Genomic DNA, 22,544 nt, shown 5'->3' on the forward strand with positions numbered 1-22,544 from the left:
TCTGTGCCTATACTTAAGGTATAGATTAGATGAGTATAGGCTGAGCACAGCTGCTCAGAGCCTGAGGGTACACTGATCTTGAGGGAGCAATCAGTCCGTCAACAAAATGTCACAGAGCCTGCGTTACAGCGTGACAGGTCGGCGACAACTTCACAAAGGTTACAGCCCAACTAATAACTGCAACAGCCACTGAAATTCATTATGTGCTGTTTAAATGTGCCAGCCTGAGTTTTGATTCAAAGCGTACTGTCTAATAACTTTTACAGTGCATATGTACATTGTCAAAGGCCTGAAATCCTATCTTAAAATACTATCTTACATCAAATAAATCAAGCAAAATCTGTGTCAATCAAGTTTTGAGCATTAAGCAGAACTGTGATAACTGCTCCCTTAGTTTCACTCTCTAACACACACACAGTGTATACTTCTAGGCACATACACATGCAGTACACACCACTGCAGGCCAGATCATTCAATGCTGATAATCACACCAAAGGACACAGGCAAAACTCCCACTCTAAACACGCTGAATTAAAGAAACAGGAGTTACAGGCCTGGTCGCGCAATCTCTGATAAGTAGATCAAGGCACAGGGAGGGGAACATGATGTTAGTGAGAGATAGTTTGGCTGATTAAAATGTCATGGCTCTTTATAGATGCCTTTCTCAACTCAGCAAAATGGAATCAGCTCTGTACATCAATAGCAGAGTGGGCTGTGCTCCCTGCTAATAGAGAAGTTTCTTTCCCTTAAGTAAAACCCACAACACAAAGAATACAAAACTGAGGAAGTCAAAATGTATTTTGGTAATTTGCGAGCAAATTCTAGTAGCAAAAAGATAAAAGTTAAGGGTAAAAGTGACTGGCTGATAAAAAAGGAGAGAGCATGGAGCACAATTAATGAGGGAGGGGAAGCATGAACATGAGTGGATGGCCAAGTATGGGGCTTATGGCCTGACATGACATTTCCTCACCTTTACTACAACAATCAAATTAAAGACTTAGGACCACGTGCAGCTCCAGGTGTTTCGGTAGTCTCCATATTGTGAACTCATGTGTGTGCTTGTCCGTGTGTGTGTCTCCTCATGTTGTGCAAGTGTATATCACTCCACCTGTGCTCCTATAAATCAAACCTGTGTTTTAAATGAGAGGCTGGTTATTTGCGCAAGAACACACACGGGGGCTTTGTGATTGTGTTTTGGAGTCGACATTCTGCTTGTGTTTGCATCCCAGAACAATCTCCATGGATCCCGCAAGCGTACGCAAGCAATTAAAGCGATACCATCTTCATATCCCTGCAACCAATAACTGAAATAATATCACTGTTTTATTAAGCCCTTAATGTGAGGGCAGAAGGAGTGAGGAGTGGGATTTTAAAGAGGATACACTTTCAGGGGCCTTATCAACCCCAGATTTAAATAAGAGCAAATGCTCAGCTTAAGGGTGTGCCTGTGTATCTGTGTGTGTGTCTGCGTGTGGCCTTTATCAGACATGAGTTTTAGCTAATCGCTGTGTCAGCACACCAGAATTTAATTACTAGCTCTACCTTTGTCCTTTAATATTTACTAACATCTACACTACATTTAATTAACCACATGTAGAAAAGCCAGAGCCCCACTCTGTAAGAGAAACCGCTCTGCTAATTGCATCGGTGTGCTCGCATCCAAAACATTAACTCCCTTCCCTTCAACACACAAAGAACACAGAAGTGTCATCCACTTTGAGTTACACTTTCAAATCATCTGATTAGAAAACATGTGTAACAAATTTTGGTCCAGCTAAAACTGACACAGATCCAATCTGAAGATTTAAACAAGACAGGAAGTGATTAAAAGAAGCTAAAAAAAAAATGCTATAGAAGGTAAAGAGGGAGGGGAAAAAAAGAGTTTGAGACAGAAATAGTCAAATTGAGGAAATGTTCAGCTTGGCATTTTATGAAATGTGCTGAGGAGCAGTTCCTCTCAATTCTCATCCTATGTCAGAGGGAGGAGAGACAAATGACGGCCCGAGGCCTTGTGTCTGTCAAACATGATGGATCAGAATGACGCTTCACTAAAACTCCAACACGCTGCCTTTCAACACATCACATTTTCCCTTCAGTGCAAACACTAAATTGATAAAGTATGAAGAGTCGCTAATGGAAAGATGTAATAGTCAAACTAAAGCATATATTAGGAGACTATGAGGCCTAAAGGGTAGAGGGATGCTATCAATTGAAAAGTCTTACAGAGAAGAGACACAATATAGTCTGAGATAAATCACAGTGTTGGATTTTATCGTTCACATCCAGTGTGTGAGGACATTAACCCCAGGCACCTAACGTCACCTTATAAGCACACACATGTTATGAACGCTCTCGTGCATTCATTTATTGTGCATCCCCACGCAGACTTATCGTCACAGTTGCCATTCTGAGCTGTGCTGTGCTGTCGAGGACACTGCCTTGAGAGAAAACTTAAGCAGTGAGTTGTCCTATACATTGAGATCTTATTGCCTTTGACAGCAATAGGTACTGTAGATAACTCCAGCGCAAACATTGTATAACTTAAGTGGTTTTGAATCAACTCTAATTCTGAGTAATTCCTGACAATTTAGATAAAATTGACAAAAAACGCCAATTTTAGAAACATTTTTGTACAATCACAGCCTATGAAGCAGCAAAAAGAGATGCAATCCTGAAGCACCAAAACTGGCACTCTTCATTCCCCAGCTTCATTTGGAGATTCTGTCCACAAAATAGCAATGGTCTTAGTACCACACATTTCCACTGTTACCCCCATGTGACGAACCCTCCCACTCCTGCTTTTTGTGCTATGCTCTATTTTGTAGATCCTGGGAGCTGGGCTGGTAGGTGGAGTTGGGAGGCTTCTCAGTCTACCTGCCTAACTGGGCGGCGGCCTCCAGAAAGGCATATAGCCCTCCCCTTCTGGGAGTCTCTCTCTCTCTCTCTCCTGGGTCCGCAGCATACCTACCTTTTTCCTTTGTTTGGTTTGTTGCACCATTCAACATGCACCACACCACATCCTCACTCATCCACACATACTTACATGACTGATCCCCTTATATGAACACAGTTTATTGATGACTTGTTTAGATTATTCATTTTAGTTGAATAAAATAACTTTTTGCTGCTTAATCTGTGTGAGGCCTCCCTCTTTGTTGCCATTCCTGAGCCAGATGGTAACACCCACAAGACACCCCAAGGGACATGATCATAAGCCTTCTCCAAACCCATCAGAAAGATGTTGACTTGATAGGTAGCCTCCAATGACTCCAATGAGTACAGAGCTGGGCCCCAATGGTCCTTCTTAATCTGAGTTCTGACAATCAGCCATATCTGCCTTTCTTTCTGGAGGAGGCTGAGCAGCGGGACACCCCAGTAACCGGGACACACCCTCCGGTCCATTCCACCAGCATGATGGGCAAGACTCAGCATCTTCTAAAGAGGTCATGTCCGTTCGTTCCTCAAAGTGCTCCTTTCACCAACTGACAGTTCTCCGCCCCTGCTGAGCACAGCTTGAGCAAGATATACTGCTGCGATCAGATGATGCAACCCTGGCTGATGAAGTTAATCATCAATCTTTGCATAACGTCTGGTACCAGCTACACTACAAGAACTACGTTATACTCAAACATGTGTGTGACTGGCACTGAAGCCCAGTAACAAAGTACCACTCAGGCTCAAATCAGGCAGAACCTGCTCCTCGCAGTCACCCCTCTCCAGAGGTTTTTCCATCATTGCCCAGGTGAGCATTAAAATACAACCACAGCATGACCACAGAGTTCCTGGCTTCTACATGTGACCACAAACAGAGACTACAACAAAGCTGAAAACTCTAAGGTGCTGTTTTGTGCATAGGCATAAAAGACAATCATGGCCTTCCTCTAAGCAAAACACAGATTAATCAAATCATAGGAAACCTCCAACACTCTGATGCTTGTGAGCATCTCCACACTGGTCCAGTTCCTCTCTTCCTGAGCGACCCCTTCAAAGGAGCCCCTCCCCCACCAGAGAATGGCATTCTATGTCCAAATGTCCTTATCTGGCACCTGTTTGCCAAGAGCTGCTGACGCAAAAAGACAGCTCCCATTGTCACAGAGACACGCTAACGCCCACTACCATCACAGCAGAGTCTCAGTTCTCTGAGGGGTTCTGGTTTTATTGTTGCTTCAAAGTTAAACTTGTAAACAGATAAAAACCACAGGTCCCTCTGGCACTGCACCTGGTCTCCTCTCCTTGTATCTCTCCAAGACAACCTGTGACGATATAATGTCTATACTATACTATGTCTTTACTACATCTATGCTCTCAGGCAAATCTGCAGTTAGCCTGCTTATATGACTCAGAACTTAGGATAATGCATCTGAAAATACCTGGTAAAAGGTTCTTCTGATGGGAACTTATGGTAAAAACATATTTGACAGAAAGCTTATTATCTTAGTACTCCAGAGTACATGACTGCATACGAGTAGAGACTTGAGTTTGTGCAGTGAATTTACTGTAACCTAATAGTCGCAGTACACAGGATCTGGAATATCGCCTACCCTTGTGAGAGGATAGGGGTACCGTCTCTCAGAGTTAAATAAACAGTGACAGGAGGAAGAGGAAAACAAACCACAGAATATCTCTCTATCTGTGAAACCCAGACTCTCTCCCTGAGCCCTCAGCACTCAGCAGATCAACCCCTCTCCATCCTTTTCCTCTCCTCTCTGCAAGGAACGTGCCAAGACAAATACATAGGCTGAGTAAAGGACACGTCAGAAAAAAAAGAGGATAGTTATAGAGTGTGGTGAATTCACTGACTGTCTTTCCATGCAGAAAAATATAAGCAGCCACAGATGTACAGATGATGTGTGGAAGTAAAAGTTAACCAGTCCACTCTGGTGGTTACCAACATCTGTAGGTAATGAAAAGTGTTTTGGCTCTAGAGTTTGTGCAGTCACAGGGTTAAATAACACTTTCAAACTAGTTTTCTCCCTTACCATAGACTTGGTGAAAGGTCTGGCCAGTGTGAAGAGAAAGGTCATCAGCCACCAGCTCCGGTGAATGGAGGTATACATCATGTTCCCAGGATGTACTGCGTTGGAGGTGACGCCGTAGGGTGAGAGGCGGCGTTGGAGCTCATTGCTGAAGAGGATGTTACAGAGTTTGGCCCGATTGTAAGCCAGCATGGACCAGTACTCCTTCTTGGGTGGAGACAGCAGGGCAAAGTCCACCTTGCCACATGAGTCTAACAGGTCTGTGAACCTGAAACATAGTCCAGAGATCAAGAGCAGTCAGAGTGTGTGTGTGTGTGTGTGTGTGTGTGTGTGTGTGTGTGTGTGTGTGTGTGTGTGTGTGTGTGTGTGTGTGTGTGTGTGTGTGTGTGTCTGCCTGTGTGTAGACTTTCTACTGCCAGATGTGTGGTGCTGGCTGCATACAAATCAAAGACGTGACATGATGTTCTTTAATTGCCTGCGACAGAGCTGTTAAACTCCAGATGTTTGACAAGGCCCCTTAAACATTACACTACTCGTTGTGTTATTATGTAGTCACACAATAACATCACAATACACAGGCATGAAAACTACACCCCCTGTGTGTCTTGTGTGTATGTGTGTGTGTGAGAGAAAGAGAGAAAGGCTCCAAACCAGTGGAACACATCCTACATATTAATCCAGTCATTAGAAAACAACCAATCAAAATGTCACCTGGTTTCCTTGTTGTGATTTTACAAGCTCGCTGCCTCTTGTTTACTGTCGCCTTCCGCAACATCCTTGCTTGGCTAAATTACAACATCTGCAGGCTTTTCATTTCATGTGCTGCAACTTCATAACTACTTTAGCAAGTAGAAGTTGATAAATCAATTGCATGAGCACCAAATAATAGTTTTTTTGACTTAAATAAATGAATGAAATATCTTGTCTGTACATAAAAGTACGAGCTAGAGCTGCAGCTTAGATCTATCAGTGGTCATTTCATTAAGGATACTATCTCCCCTTGTTTGACCAGATCTGATGCAGTACTAGGGCAAAGTAAACGTGTACTGGACCAATTCCACAGTAAGCCCCTATGGTGGAAACTGATAAAGTGTCCAGCCATTACCCGTGTGTCCATCTCTCCCACCCATGTCCCTTATAGGTCAATGCTTTACCAGCGGACAAGGGGCTTAGGGAATACAATATGCTGCCAGGTCAGGGGTCACACACTGCTTGTGAGGGGAGGCTAAGTGAATAAACGGGAAATCAGCGGAAAGTGAAAATAACACAAACAAAAAAGGGAGTGACTTCAATAGATGTAATATAGGTCTGGAATGAGGTGGACAGAATGGAAGATGTAATATGAGATATTGTCTATTTCCGCTCCTTCTTCCCCTCCCTCTAGTCTGTGTCAGTGTGTAACTGACTCTCTCTGGTCGCGCCTAAGCCCTCTTTGAAGGGGTTAAAGTCACTGCTGCTTGTAGAGGAGAGAAGGAAAGGTGAGTGTATGTGTTGGGGAGGCAGAAAAGGGGAGAGGGAGCTGTAGGGCAAAGAGTGAGGAGAATACCTGACCATTCTTGGCCTTGCAATATGTATACATCGCACACATTCTGCCTGTTCCTACAGCAGCCTGACGGCTCTTAAACCGCCAAAACTCATATGAACTCACTGTTCTTACTGTGTAGGCAAGGGTTGCGTCAATCTAATGCTGTCAATACTCCCTTCATGATATGCTTTCTTTCAATAAGCTTTTCCTACACGGTCTTCCTCTTACTTTTCCTACAGCATGTAATAGCAGTGTGACCCCATGTGAATCTTGAGTGTCAAACCATCCCCTCCACTGCTCCTGTCCTCCCATGCATGGCAGTCTGTATAACATAACTCATATGAGGGGCCCTGTAATAGTGCTGCTGTTTGATTTGCTAGAATAACTCTGCGTATGTTCTCCTTGTCTCAGGTCACTCCAGCGAGCTCCAATCAATCACTCTGCTTGGCCGTCTGACTGACTGAAGCCAGGATCAATGTCCTGGCACGCACGCACGCACACACACACACACACACACACACACACACACACAGACTCTGAAACACATGGCTCAGGGCTTGGGCTCACAGATCACTGCAAGACATCATGCTTGTCTACTGTATGACAGGAAAAACAGAAGCTTATGGAGTGGAGTTGCTTAACAAAAAGACAGACTTCAAAAACAGTAGACGGCAGAGGGAGGGAAAAGAAGGGAGAAAGGGGCTGAGTCAGGGGTCAGACAGAAAAGGAGCAGATACTTGATCAAAGTAAATTTTAGCTGATAAGTCCATCCATCATGTTGATGATACGTTTAATTCATAGTGACAGCGTGTGGAGGGAAATGAGTTTTCAGTGAGTGAGGCTGTCATGTTTGACAATATGCATTAAGTCTGATTTATCAGTTTGTAGTGAAAACTAGCCAATGTAGCGGTTATAACTGCATGACTGGAGTGGAGGAGTTGTCAGTCTAGACAGGCTAGTTTTGGGATATTACTACTTAAACTCCATTAGTGTGACTTAAATATGGCTTAACAGTAAACGTTTGGAATACAGAGCAAACAACAGTGTGGTGCTCACACTCAATGCTCAACAGGAGCATTGAATTATGCCAGGGGGGTGATTTGCATTACGGCAACATGTGTGGAACAGTTATATGTCATGAAAATGTTATCATGTTATGACATGATGACATTTTCTCTGTCAAGTAAAGCAGTACTAATATGAAAGTATATTTCCTAGAAAACTGAAGATGGCAGAAGAGTGTGGTACTGTAGCTTAACTGTTAAAAAGCACAGTATTTACTATGTTGATGGACCAGACCAGTTGACTGAAGGGTGAAATAGGTTAAATGCGTGTAGTCAAGAAAAGCACACAAAAGCAAATTAGAGATTTGCCTCGAAGGCAGCAGTTCATCGTTAATTGTTGAGGACAGTTGTGTGAGGGTGAAAAAAGATTTTATCCTTGCTTAGCTCAGTCTGTCTGTCTGTTTTGCCGACCATATATCATTATCAGAAAGGCTTGTAAAACTTATCACGTAAACATTATATCCCGAAACCCAGAGACATAAGGCAGGCATCCCAGATGATCTACTCTGAGAAGGGAAAAAACAAGATGGACTGAAAATTGAAATAAAGGTAATCTGAAGTAACCACAAACAGTGTGATATAAGGATCGGGTAATTACACTTTAGAATTGGCCTGACATAATCATGTTTCATATATGCTGCATAAAACAAATTCTACATGAGTTACAGGTACCCTGTTTGTTAAATGTCAAAAATAATGGTAGAAAGTTTTGTTATGTAACACTGTATGTAAACATACATTTTATTTGTTTACAAGAAAGCTCCACAGGTCACCTTAAAGAAAGAAATGTAATGAGTGGCTGTGGCTCAGAGGTAGAGTGGGTCATCAATTGGAAGGTGAGCAGTTCGATCCCAGGCTCCTAAGTCAGCATGTCAAAGTGTCCTTGGGCAAGACACTGACACCCCCAACTTGCTCCTGAAGCATAGCTTCGGTGTGTGAATGTATGTGAAAGAATAGTCTCTATAACTTAGAATGAGGATGTAATGTAAAAGCGTTTTGAGTACTCCAAATGACTAGAAAGTCGCTATATAAATAGAGACCATTTCCCATTTATAGTAAATTGGCCAAAAATGTTTTTGTTTTGTTTTGTTTTGTTTTTTTCCTTTGGATGATAAGTATTCTCTTTCAAAGAATGTTCAGGGCGTGATTATCATTTATTGAAGCAGCCAGAAAAACATTTTTGCATGTCTTGTTTATCGTCTTTACCTGTGGGATTCAGAGGATACCACCACCACACGGGCAGGGACTGAGCGACGCAGGACGTCCTGTAGGCACTGCACAAGCAGGAAGTGGCCTAGATGGCAGATCTGGAAGGTGGACTCCAGGCCGTCCTCTGTTAAGCTCCAGGGCTGAGTGCACACCGCTGCATTACACACCAGAATGTGCAGGGGCCTACGGGGGGAGGAAGGTAGAAAATAAAATATGTTTGATTGTTTATTGATTACAAGTGAAAACAAAGAAAGCACAGCTGCATAAAAAGGGGGGTTTTTATGCCATATTAGGCTGAGGAAGAGGTAAGGAGAGACAGGGAGCAGAAATAAAAAAAAAAGGATGGAATAGTGAGAAGCAAAGACTGAGAAAGGAAACAGCGTGTCTTATTCCAGAGAGTGGCAGACTTTAGAGGTCTACAGAGACACAGCATCAGTAATGCTGATATGATACAGAGGTTTCCAGTGTAACTCCCCATGGCTCGACAGGTACTGTAGATACCGAATACAGCTGGCTGGAGTCCAAGAGCAACAACACATTGAAAAGCAATCTCAAACTGTTTCAACACACAAGCGTGGTGGAGATAATGGGTGTTGATACAGACTATGTGTAACTACTCTGAGTAACCAAACCCACCAACACATCAACTCAGAAAGGCTGAGCAGAGGAGTGCAGATCAAAGGAAATACACACGCAAACCATGATATAAAAAGCAACCGACTTTATTTAGGGGTCTGTAAAAATCAGCATATGCTTTAGCACACACAGGCACGCACCGCATTTCCATTTTTGCAGACTTTGTGTGGGCGAGTGAGTAACGCTCCCTGCTCGCGTGCCAGTGAATGGAGATTGCGGGATTGGTCAGGGCAGCGAGAGATCCTTGTCGGTGACAGCGTCGCTCCAGCGAGCTTGAAACCACAGTAACACAGCCGAGCAATCCAAACACACCCCACCAATTTTTAATTTCTTCCATTAGAATTAATTATGAGGCCGAAGGCAATTTGTGTACCCTGTATTTAAGACTGCCTACTGGATTAATTAAAAACTGGATGCTGGAAAATTAATGTGTGAATTGTTATGCCTTCCTATAATGAGCCATCCCATGCTATTACATAGGAGTGTACTGTACGATCACCTTCAGGCCTCCGAACACACAAGGTTCATTAAAGAGCACAAACCTAGTCACAAGTCAACTTAAAGAATGCAGACCTCAGCACATTATTAACAGAGCACACACAAGCAGCGAGATATTCACATTTTCACCCAAAATACAAAAAAGGTAAGGAAGTCTAACTTAACGGCTTGACAGGAGAAAAACACCTGTATATAAATGACCTTTGTGACCTCCACTCAAACCTGATAAAACAAGACAGAAGAGTGAAAAACAGTTGTTGCGATGTGAAGTTCTTCTCTGAAGCTGCTCTCAGCTTTAAGGCAGAAAAAACACGTTGGTTGTTTTTGGCTCAGTGTTCCCCTGTTTAATAGAGTGTGAAGTACAGCAACATTGTGCTATACAAGGCAAAACTCTTGGGTCTGTCACCAACATACTGACTAGGAGCTGCAAAATAACACCACAGGCATGAACTCTTGACCTAACTTTTCAACCTTTCACTGTGGCTAATGTTTTAAACTAATCATTGTGTCAGTTCCACCATTTTACACAGTTACATTTGGTTTGTGTCTTTTTTGTGACCTTACACTGTGTAGACCGAAGACACTAGAGACCGTCTTTGCGATGGGATAACACCAGCAACGCTGCCAAATTGGTACTGTATGTATGGTGCAGTGGAACACATGACTTGAGAGAAGAAAATTTAGCAAAACAGGTGAACTGTGCCAGATTGATTCAACATCCTTGCACGGATAGGGACATACAAGTAAAGGTTCAATGCACCCTCTTCTTATATAATAATTTTTATTCATTAAAGATGTTTGTGCAAAATACTATCTTACTATGGGTAAGACTTATCATGTTAGTTGTTATGATAAAGGTTGAATGTTATCTATATTGTGCTGATCAGCGGCCGCTTAAAACAAATGTGGGCCAGGTACGTAAAGAAAGGGGGATTGAAAGCCCTTCCTCAACTCCTACTTGCAGTAGCCTTGTTTGTACACACCCATCTCTGAAGTTGGCCTTCATTGTGATCTAAACTACAAACCTGTTAAGTTTCATGACAGACAGACAGACAAACAAACACCTGGCAAAGTACTCAAAACCAGCCCTATTATATATTATATATGTTTCCACTGTCTCCTAGATCAGATTTTGCTATGACACACCCACACACACAGACTAACAAGGTAAAAACAAAACTGGTAATAAGCTCAGTATGTCACTCAAGGTATATCACAAATTTGTGATCAAAAACTCCAATAAACAACTTTTCTCTGGCCAGTAGAACATTTTCCCCACGCAGCTCTGATGGGCCTCTGGTGAGTCTGCTTGTAATGTAAAAGGCCTGTTAATTCAACTGCCCACCAGTTAGTCCCTCTCTCATAAGCGCAGGTCTAATGAATGTCTTTAATAGGCCTATTGCCGCGTACCACAGTCCCTCTTTCCACATTAAGACCTCACACAACACTGTGCACACTGTGCAATCTCAGCGCTGGTCAAACGAGGGTGTTAACTACCAAACAGGGAGACATCAGTTTATATATTTACTTTAAATAACCCCCCTGGGTATGACCCCTGACCTCTATGATAATGGGGGCCAGTAGGAAGAGATTGCTTGTGTGAGCTGGGCTAAGACTACTGGTCATTAACACTGCACTTTATTGGCAACAGGGAAACTGGCACTGGCAACACACATGTGGATATGTGTGCACCGCTCATCCTGATCCATATTCAAACTCATACTCCAGAACCACATAGCTGTAAAGTGTGCAAAGACATACAGCAATCTGGCAGTCACAATAATGTAAAGAGGTAGAAGAATGGTAGACGAATGTGATCTGTCTTGCATGTAACTATACAGACCTCCTATTACATATAATATGCTTGAAATTGGAACAGGATAAATGCATTTAAAAAAAAAATCACAGGTGAAAAACAAATTGCATGTGTTAATTACGGCCCATTCAGTAGAAATTGTATTAGGGGCATTCTGTCAGCACTGTCCTCCATCAATTACATCCCAATGAAATTGCACTGCATTCAACAATATCAATATCCAGGTAATTTCATTTCAAAGGACAGGCAATTAAAGCAGAATCGGGGTCAATGGAACACAAAGCAGCGTGAAAGCCACTGACTAAAGCACTTAAAAGCAAGGGGGTGAGAAACGAGAGAAGGAAAAGAAAAAGACTCTGATTACATTTCACCTGTCAATGCCACGCTGCAGGAGCATTATTGTGCGTGTGTATGAGTGTGAGTGTCTGTTTGTCTCTGTGTGTTTACTAAACTGTGTGTGTATGCGTCTGCTCACAGAGTCGTCTGTGTGCGTTCCTGCATGTATGCACATGCATGTGCGTGCAGTGTGTGCGTGCTCCTGTGTGTGTTATGCCTGAAGACATACATGCAGTAATAGAGTGGTGGTAGACTCAGACAGCTGCCCAGTGCCATTCACAGCTCAGAGCTCCCAGCCTCCACTCTGCTCTGTTCGCCTTCTGATGAGAATTAATGTACTCTGACGTCCCCTGGGACTCCCCCACTCCCCCCCCAACAGCACAGCTAATGAAGAAATACAACCTTGCCAAAATACTGAGGTAGAGAGAGAGAGCGACACAGACAGAGAAAGACTGAGAGACAACATGAGAGAGGGAGAAAGCGAGAGAAACTGAGGCAGACTGCAAAAAGGGATATGCAAAAACCAAAACCAGGGGAGGAATTTTGGGTACGGTAGGGTTAAAGGGAGGTCAGTTCACTTCAGTGTGGATCGCAGGGATGCATGTAAGAAATGGGAGGGAACTATAGGACACAGAGTGAGGGAAACCACCGTGAGACTTGGCCGTGACCCAAGGCACGTGTCCTGGATGGCCATACCCTGCCCCAGGGCTGCTACGGGCAATGACTGCCCTGCCTCTCCCCAAGGGGCTCCCCTGACACCAACACCCACACACACACTCAAACTTTAACACGCACACATGCCTAGAGACCTGCGGGTGGATGAGCACTGTGGATGACAGAATACATGACCCCAAAATAGCAACTGCGCGACCAACCACGGGACACAAGACACCGGGCGTAAAAGCTGACCACCACAAAATAAGTCTGGTAGTCTGTTTGACCAATGTCAAGCAAATCGACACAAATACGTACACTTACTCCTGGGGCCTTGTCCATATGGTGCCCATCAGTAAAGGTTTGGACGTCCTTAAGTGTGGTGTAGGCAGGAAGCAATACTGATGAATACAGTGACCAGCCTGAATGAGAGACACTGTTTGGTCCTCACAGCTTTTTACTTATCCATTTTATTTTATTTTTCTCTTTCTGACGGAGTAGAATGAAAAAGAAAAACCAAAGTTGAAATGCGATCGCCAGCTACCTACTGAGAGACGGTCATTTGTGAATTGGGTGTTCTGCTCTACATTTGATTCAAAACCATTTCAGGACCAGCTCTGCCCCAGTCTATTTACAGCAGAGAAACCACTGTACTTTGATGCTGTTTTAGATTCAGACGGATCCAAAAGGTTAATTTCAACCTGCGAGCTTCAATTCAAAACAGCTACCTAGGGCACTTGAGGGGCTGGGCAAACCCTACTTTCAGTCCAAACTCTCAAGAACAACCTTTCATGAAGCAAATTTCAATCTTCAGACCATCTGCACAAAGCATAGTGGTGCACACTGGCCTGATTCTCTACAAGGAGAAGGAGCTTTTCCAGCCAAGGCTCAACTACAATGAACTTTGGCCCTCAGACACAACACTAACAGAAAGGGAAAGTTATGATGGTGCTTATTGCACTGTAAGAATGTAGGGGATGTATTTCTAAAGATGTTTAATCTCTAGAGGTTTTAAGTCTACTCTCTTATCCTCCAAAAATGTAGGTAAATAATCTGAATAATTGCAGAAAACCCATCCATCCATTGTCTATACCGTTTATCCTTCAGGGTCGCAGGGGGCTGGTGCCAATCCCAGCTGACTCCCAGCTGCCAGAGTACTCACACAAGCATGGGGAGAACCAGAATTTGAACCTGGAACCTTCTCACTCCAATGCAGAAAATATCAAAGAGAATAGAAAATCCAGTGTAGAAAATAAATAATTTGGTTTATACTCACAGTTTCTTGGCCTTGAAAGACTCTGCAAACTCCCTGACACTGCGGAGAGACGCCAGGTCACACATCATGGCTTCTACTCTTGCTTTGTGCTGTAGAGATCGGAAACACAAACATATGATTGTAATAACCAGCAAATGCCAACATAGGTATGTTGTTTCACCTTGTTTAAAATGCAGTTAAACAGGTCTCCTTGTAAAAATAATGATCTCCCTATGTGTGAACAGTAAATACATCTTTCCATCCTGGAAGAAGGATCACTCCATTGGTGCTCTTGAGTTGTCCTCTGTCTTTTCCTAGTTTAAGTTTTTTTGGACAAGTTTTTCCTCATCTGAATTGAGGGTCTAAAGGATAAAGGATGTCATATAGTGTACGGATGCAATGTTAAGCTGTTTGAGGCTAATTTGTTTCTTTGTGATTTGGGGCTATATAAATAAAATTGACTTGACTATTATTTTCATTCAGGCTGGTAAGAAAAAATGTGTGTGAAAAGTGGTCACAGTCTTGTCTAAAGACTCCTACAGAACTCAATAGCTTTTGCATGGTCTCATCGTGTGTGTGTGTGTGTGTGTGTGTGTGTGTGTGTGTGTGTGTGTGTGTGTGTGTGTGTGTGTGTGTGTGTGTGTGTGTGTGTGTGTGTGTGTGTGTGAGTGTGAGAGAGTGTGAGAGAGAGAGAGAATGTGTGGCTCATCCTCACCATATGTTGGGAGACAGGGTGAGGATAGGAGAGGAGTAGAGAAAGATAAATGACTTCAGAAGTGAATGCATAGTTGCATTTACACACTGAGGAAGACAGGCTAAATATTCATCATCCTCTCCATCCCACTGTAGCATTCTGCTTCGGGGCAAAGGCCTCAGCAGAGACGCAGGCAGGCCTAAAGGAGCGTCTCTCTAGTAACACGGCAGAACCATGTTTTTTTTCTCATCTATGATAATGCGTGTCAACTCAGAGTCTCTCCATGTCTTCCTGTCTGTTTGTCCCTCCCCCCTTCTTGCCTTTCTCTACTTCTTCATCAGTACAGGCTCTGTCATCAGACAACCCAGGTTCAATCTCCCTACATATAAGCTCACACGGGACCTTAGTGTACGGGTGCGTGCAGCGTGACCTGAGGTGGAGCGTGTTCCGTTCAGACTAACGGCCCATTAGATTCATCCCTCATGCTTGAGAGGGACAGGGAGTGAGATATTGCTCCCAGGACTCCCAACTGGGCTCTGGGTTCAGTATCACCAGGTATTCCTGGTGATACCTCTCTCTCCTTCGTCCTGCCCGCTATCCCCGAGGAATACTGTCTGCTCACATTACACCCCGGACGAGCGTTCAGCGTTCCGCTTCCCGTTCGCCACAGCCACCACCACCTCTGCTGCTGCCGCTGCTCCCCTGTCAGCCTTTTCCACTGATCTGATCCCCAATCTGTGGGCGTCATATGGGAATGTCTTTCCCCTGTGCGCTTGTTTCTGCAATGCCAAGTGTACGTGACACTCACAGCAAGGACGCTCCATGGAGCAGTGAGCACAAAGAAAACAAGAAAGGGTTAAGACCACCTTCTCATGGAAATGTGATTCTTCAGGCATTTTACAGACACCTTAACTGCCCCAGGGCATATTTATACATGCATACATGGGCACATGCACACACACACGCACACACACACACACATACATACACACACATAACAAATTCAATGTTGTGACTCAAGGGTAAAACCACACGATCACACCATTATCTATGCCTGAATTATTCTCTTGATGCTACTCTATACCATTATATGGATGCTATTACAAAGCATTAAAGGACTGATTATGGCTATTATAGATATGATTATAGGGTACCTGCTTATATGATCTGCACACAGCAGTAATCACAGGTGAGAGGAGACAACTGTCTAATCTAATGACTTGTATGTGTAGGATTCACACTCCTGGCCATTTTTACACAGTATGCATACACAGGAATTGAATTGAATGAAACGGGGCAATATTTGGTCACCGAGTGTAAGAGGAGGATGAGCAACACAATGACAAAACTTTACAGTATAAACGTATGTTAAAAGCCGCCAGTTGTTATTATGAAATGGAGTATTTAATTTTACAGCGAGACATTACTTCCAAACAAGGTCAGAGCAGGCAGCAGTGTGATAATTAACAGGTCAGTATAAGGCCTCCTCAACAGGGTAGCTCTCCATGTGTGTATGACCAGCAGAGAAAATGAGAGCAGGTGTCAGCTTGACGAACACATATCCCCTTCTCCAGAGACAGGGGGGAAAAGGGAAGGAGAGATGGAGTAATGGGAGACCAGAGGGAGGACAGAGGGGGGTTGAAGGGGGGCCACTGGAGCAAATCCAGCAGGGAGAAGGTGAGCAGCCTGCCTGCCCACCTACCCTCCCCCTGCAGATTGAAGTCTTGCGAAGAAAATAAAGTTTATTGCCTGGAAAGAGGGGGGAAAAAGCATGTAAAAAGCATTAAAGCGATGGAGGTGAACAATTAGACAGATGGCCAGGTTTTGGAAGGAGAAGAGGAAAAAAAGGGTAGAAAAAGAGAGGAAGAACGCACAGACGCAATCGTTCAGGGTTTTTATGAGGACCCTGACAACTCCTGGTCTCTTCAAGGGCGAAGGAAAAGTGAGAGGCAGCGAAGCCTCTCTGGTTAACTCCGGAGTAATCGCTGAGTGTGCAACACCACAGAGCTCGGCTCGGGGTGACAGAGCTTACCGCCCCCAGCTACACACAACCTATCGCTCCATCTAAATACACAAGGCTAATTATGAATGAAACACACGTGTAAATAAGCACAGCTTAAAAACTAGAAACTGCGGCAACTGTGTTGTCCATCTCCATGACCGCATATTGCAAAAGAGCTGCATGGTCGGGACAGAAAGCAGCAAGGTCACTATGATGATAACATGGGCATCAGATCCTCAGACCTTCACTCCTGCCGCCACCTCTCACCTTTCGCCTCCACCTCCAACCGTCAACCCAAGAGAACAGCTGTCTGTAACATGACGATGACCTTCAGGACTTTCAGGAGGAAGGGGAGAAGGAAAGAGGAGAGCAAGGATGGAGGGAGAAAGTGTGCCTTTGCCTGTGTGAATGGAGGAAGTTGGCCTCTGCAGAGGTTCTCCTCATCTCTCCTGGCGTTTTCCACTTGTGTTGGAGAATGACATGTGGTCACTGCTGTAGAGAAAGACGCAGACAGAGTGGGGGATGGAGGGGGAAGAGCCCTAATACAATTATAACTGGGGCCATCCAATCCAATAAAATGAAGAGGTATTAGAGCAGGGGAGCCCCATCCTGTTCAATAAGACAGTGGACCACTCTACTAACTCTTAAAACACACACACATGTAGGCATACTCGCACTCGCACACACAGGTACACACACTTCGCTGACCCCTTTAATAGCATAGCAGCCACCCCTAATGGACGCAAGCAAGTGGAACCGCCAAATAATACACTGTCTTAATGCACTAGGCTCAATCTCATCCCCCTCTCCCCTTATCCTTCTCAGCCTTCCCTCACACACTTTAACCCCTGTTTCCATCTTCCCTCACCTCATGCCGCTCCCTCACCACCTCAGCTCCCCTTATAGATCACCAACGCAGGGACGACACTTAAGAAATCAAAAGTACCCCCATATATACAAAACACTTACCCTGCAGACCCCGGTTATCACCTCTGGCATTGAGAAGGATGGTGAAAGAGCGAGTAGGGGAAGACAAAAAGTCGACTATTTTGATAGTTTGATGTGGTTTCTGTGGCTCCCTCTGAATATGTGATATCAATATAAAAGAGCAGCAATATTACATGGCTGTATTTTAACCAGCAGGTGCGGAGGTAAAGAGTTATAATGGCGGTGAAAGTGAATGAGCAGGGAAGACACCATGTGAAAAGGGCACCTTATAAAAGCAATTAGAGAAATGACTTTGAGCCCCTCTTCTTGCTCTGTAGATTAGAACAGGCCTCGGAGGGAGGAACACAGAGGAACTCAGATCTCGATGACCTTGTCCGCAACACGCCACACTAAATTGGTCATCAGCTTTTAAGACTGTATTTTATCATAGACATATATTTTTAGCGAAAAGAAAAAGAGAAAGGGAAGGAGGGGGGAAAGTGTGGAATGTGCTGGTCGTATATCATCCTGTCACAATTATGACGTTTGTTCATAAATACCAACCAATTTCCTCTCCACCTGGCTAAGTCACATGCGGTTGTGCTTATGCACGCGCCATACACCAACAAAGAAATATGGACACACACCACGTGCGGTGAACGCACATGCACACCACAAATAAAGAAACAGACACATCTGGCTGGGTGCCCTACCACAGGTCTGAGAACTGACCTCCACACACAGACAAAGAGATGGAATACACACTCTGGAAACATGCATTCAAGCACCTAACACACAAATGAATGCACACAATCTACACATTACAAACACACACAAACAAACAAATGCACGCGCACATACACATCCACTTACTCACTGACATGCACACACACTGCAATTAATAGGGAGGCAGGTCTCTGGTGAGGAAGAGAAAGTGCCTGTTCAGCACATACAGGCAGAATATGCAATTTCCTCCAGTTAAGTCTGTATTAAATTGATTTCTTCTTTCTCTGACACGGACTGGGTTTTTCCCCCCTAATGAAAGCTGGATAATCTACAGGTTTTCCCTTTCCTGAAATCAAGTTACAAATCAAGCAATTGCAGGGCCAGATATGGGAAAGGTGAAGGAAGGACATGAGATGATTTTCCAGATGAGAAACATGGAGAATGAGGCACATACGTGCTGATACCCTTAACACGGACATCAGGGGCACCCCACACACACACACACACACACACACACACACACACACACACAGACACACACACACACACACACACACACAGGAGTAAAGGAGTAAAGGCCAGGCCTCTGTAAAGTACTTGCTGACATTTTCATTCAGTGACATACTACAGGCCATGTTAGTAGACGCAGTATTAATGACTGTAATTAATGAAGCACATTAATTAGTAAGCACTTCAATCAGTTAAACACTCAGACCTGACAAGGAGTCATGTGGCGGCTGAAGAAAAACACTGAGCATGCTGAGAAAAACACAAAGAAGGAGGCAGGACTTAAAAAGAACAAAAAGGGGACATAATTACAGATAACCAGTATTCCAGAAGAAGCAGCATGTGTACCACAGTGTAAAAAAATTTTCTATTAAAAATGAACTTAAGCAAATGCATTAGTAAGTATTTGCAGCAATATGTACTCAAAATAAACTAAAAGTACTCATTGTGCAGGCAAAAAGGCAGTGTTATTTGATTACATTTTATATTATAGAAATTATTAATACTGATTCATTGGCATGTTTGAACTGGTCAAGTCGGCGTGATTTTGAGTTCTTTATACACTGCTGTGTAATTTATTTTACTGTATAGTGATGCGTTATATTTTATCTGCCCATTACAGGTTTTTAAATTCTTGACCTGCAATGTAACTTCTAACTTTAATTGTCAAATAAATTTAGTAAAATAAAAAGAGCATTATTAGCCTGTAATGGAGTAGAGCAGAAGTAAACAACAGCATCAAATGGAAATGCTCAACTACAAGTACAGTACCGTTAATTTACAAATTGTGCGAAAAGTATAATTATAATGTTAAAATTTTATCAAATGAAATAAAAACTGACAACATCTAACAAAAAGGAGCAAATAATTTTTTTTTTCCATTATAATATAAATTATTGTTGTTACATTTCAACCAAAATCATATGAGGACACAAAACTCGTATGAATTGTGAGAACAATTTGTGCAATAATGAGGTTGTTGCAAAATAATTTAAAAAAAGAATTCAAAAGTAGAGCATTTTAAGGAGAGTTGATGCGTGAGTGTGAACGCAAGTGACATGGAAAGTGCAAGAAGATTTTACACTGTCGCTTGATCAAACCTGCTATTGTCTTACTACTGAGAAGATGTCTTTACCTTTCAAGGGAGAGACAGACGGGTCAGAGAGAGAGAAAAATAAAGACAGAGGGATGGAAAGAGAGAGTGTGCGAGAGCCTGAGACAGAGACAGAGAGAGAGAGACAGAGATGGGAAATGAAAAGGACAGGGCGGTCATCATAATTGCAGAGTTTGCTTTTCGGATGCAGACAGACCAGGGCCATGGGGCCTGAGGCACATATCAGATTCCACACAAACACACACATACACACACACAGACAAACTTACACATGCACCCATATATACCAATACACACACACACACACACACACACACACACACACACACACAAATATTCCACAGCCAGCCTGTGTAAGTGTTTTTTCATTAAGGCAAAGGACAGCTGATATCAAGTGTTATGTGTGCATTTCTGTTCTATAATGGATAAAGTGTGAATTGAGACAGTAACATCCAGCTTTCAATCCTAACAATGTTATGTTATAAACTTGCTCTCTTTCTGTGTCTATCAGTGCATGTGTGTGTGTGTGTGTGTGTGTGTGTGTGTGTGTGTGTGTGTGTAACTCCGTTGCTGCCTCTACTTCACTTCTACCCTCCTTCGTCCAGCACAGAGCCTGATCAGATTTACATTAAAAAGTGATGGAGATTTAAATAATGTGTCTATGTTCTCAGAAAGACATTAAGAGATTTTCATCTTACTCTCCTCTTCCTCTGTCTCTTCCTCTCCATTTCCTCACCCTCTCCTATCTCCCCCCTCATCTCACCCTCTCCATCTCCGCCAGATTCGCAGACAGTGCACATTTTCCTGCATGTCTTCAGTGTAACCGATACCCCTAACAACCAGGATTTTAATGCGATCCATATTGCTCCCTAATATTTCAGATCTCAGAATAAGCACTCGCAATTACATATTTACACCCAGCTTATTTTGCAATTCTGCACAGGGACTTTAGTGTCTGACTGAACGGCACACGTAGACTTAGATGCTGATTATGTTGTGGTTAGATAACAATGAAGTCAGAGAAAAACTCAGAGACCCTGTGCACTTATACCTTATATACAACTTTCTATTTGGGAGTGTCAGCAATAAAGCTCAACACTCTCAAGTACAAAATAATGTGTTCATTTCAAGCACGACAGTAATGTGATTGCTTTATCTAAACCTGCTAGTTTTACATTGTTTAATTTCTCCTGAAACACTCGTGCCTTGTATCATCTCGGTATCCGGAGGGCTGGTAAAGTACCAAATGCACTCACAGAAATGCACACTGCAACACATATGTACACTGTTGTAGTGAACACACGTCGCTGTGCAGAGATGATAAATCAAGCCCCTTTGATTTGGTTACCGAAGCTCTTTTTGTATCAGTTTTATAAAAACATAAGCATAACATAATTGAATAAGAAAAGAATCTGGCAATTAAGAAACATGGAGGCCTTTGAAGTGAGTAAGTGTATAATAGGCCTTTTGATGAGGGAGTGTTTTACACTCCGCAGGGTCTGGTATGCACTTTGATTAAAAGCTCTTTTGTTTGGCAGTATTCTAAACTGCTTACCATTTTCCACTGTCACAATAGTTTAGCCTGGAAATACAAGAGATTGTGCCTTTTTTTTCTCTTCTCCCTGGCTTTTGTTTTCTCTGGTATGAAATCACACAATAGTGATACTGAGTAAGCACTACAAGGGGAACAAATTAATGAATGGAAGAGCGACCTGGGTTTGGATGTTTTAGAAGAGGAAATAAAGGGGATAAAAAGCAATGGCTATCAGTGGCACTATCAGACATGAAACAATGATCATTATTAGTATAACAGTAATTTTCATTATCATAAACACATCCATTACCATCAACTGTAGTTGTTCAAGCACCATTTACATGATCTACCCTGTCTGCTGATAAGGTCATGTGGTTTTGCATTCTGTTACAGTGCAACACAGATTTGAATAATAGGATTCTCATCATGCATCTTTAGCCCCTTGTCGACTGATAATAGCCTGAAAGAATCTCGTTGAACAATGTAATAAATGCATCATGTGACCTCAGCAAAGGTCGGGGGTCAGCGAGCCACCGATTGTCAACGGAGCGCTGGCCTGACAGAGAATAAATGATGCTTTGTAAACAAATTGAATTATTGTTTTAATTCATGCAGTCTGATTAAATTTGAGGAGAGAAGAGACCTTCACAGGGGAACAGAGGAGCAAAAGGAATGACAGCGAGGAGGGAGGAAGGCAAAGAAGAGGAGGAGAGGCAGTGGTGGACGAGACATGGACACACACCTTCTCCTTCCATCACTCCATCCCACGACATCTTTGGCTCCACTGAAGCAGAGTAACTACATTAACAATCACGATCATCTCACAAGACTGTGCGCCGCTTTCCGTAAACAGCGTGCTTTCCTTTTGTCTCTCAGCAAAATGTAATAAGGTTGTGTTAAATTGAGTTGGGCCGGGCCACCAGGCTGACTCCCTGCCCTGGCAAGAACTGAGTGACAATAAGCAGGACACAGATCAGAGTTTCATAAACTGATACACACACTGCAGTTTTTCTATTGCATACACATTTTAAGAAGTTAAGAATAATTAAGAAAACACACGTAAGGGTAAAA

At 43.1% G+C, this 22,544-nt stretch overlaps 2 protein-coding genes across 2 annotated transcripts in view; one reads left to right on the forward strand and one right to left on the reverse strand.

Moving 5' to 3' along the window:
- Nucleotides 1–21,414, forward strand: part of chkb (choline kinase beta) — a 249,422-nt gene extending 228,008 nt beyond the window's left edge. The window contains exon 12 of the mRNA XM_070830674.1: nt 21,402–21,414. The gene's annotated coding sequence lies outside the window, so the exon portion shown is untranslated. The remainder of the gene's footprint in view (nt 1–21,401) is intronic.
- wwox (WW domain containing oxidoreductase) overlaps nt 1–22,544 on the reverse strand; it is a 126,390-nt gene that overhangs the window by 76,945 nt on the left and 26,901 nt on the right. Inside the window, exons 6-8 of the mRNA XM_070830675.1 lie at nt 13,991–14,079; nt 8,772–8,957; nt 4,980–5,244 (exon numbers count right to left, since the gene is read on the reverse strand). Of these exons, the coding sequence (XP_070686776.1) occupies nt 4,980–5,244; nt 8,772–8,957; nt 13,991–14,079 (540 nt within the window). The remainder of the gene's footprint in view (nt 1–4,979; nt 5,245–8,771; nt 8,958–13,990; nt 14,080–22,544) is intronic.

Source organism: Pempheris klunzingeri, chromosome 5, assembly GCF_042242105.1.
Source record: "Pempheris klunzingeri isolate RE-2024b chromosome 5, fPemKlu1.hap1, whole genome shotgun sequence".
Taxonomy (NCBI): Eukaryota; Metazoa; Chordata; class Actinopteri; order Acropomatiformes; family Pempheridae; genus Pempheris; species Pempheris klunzingeri.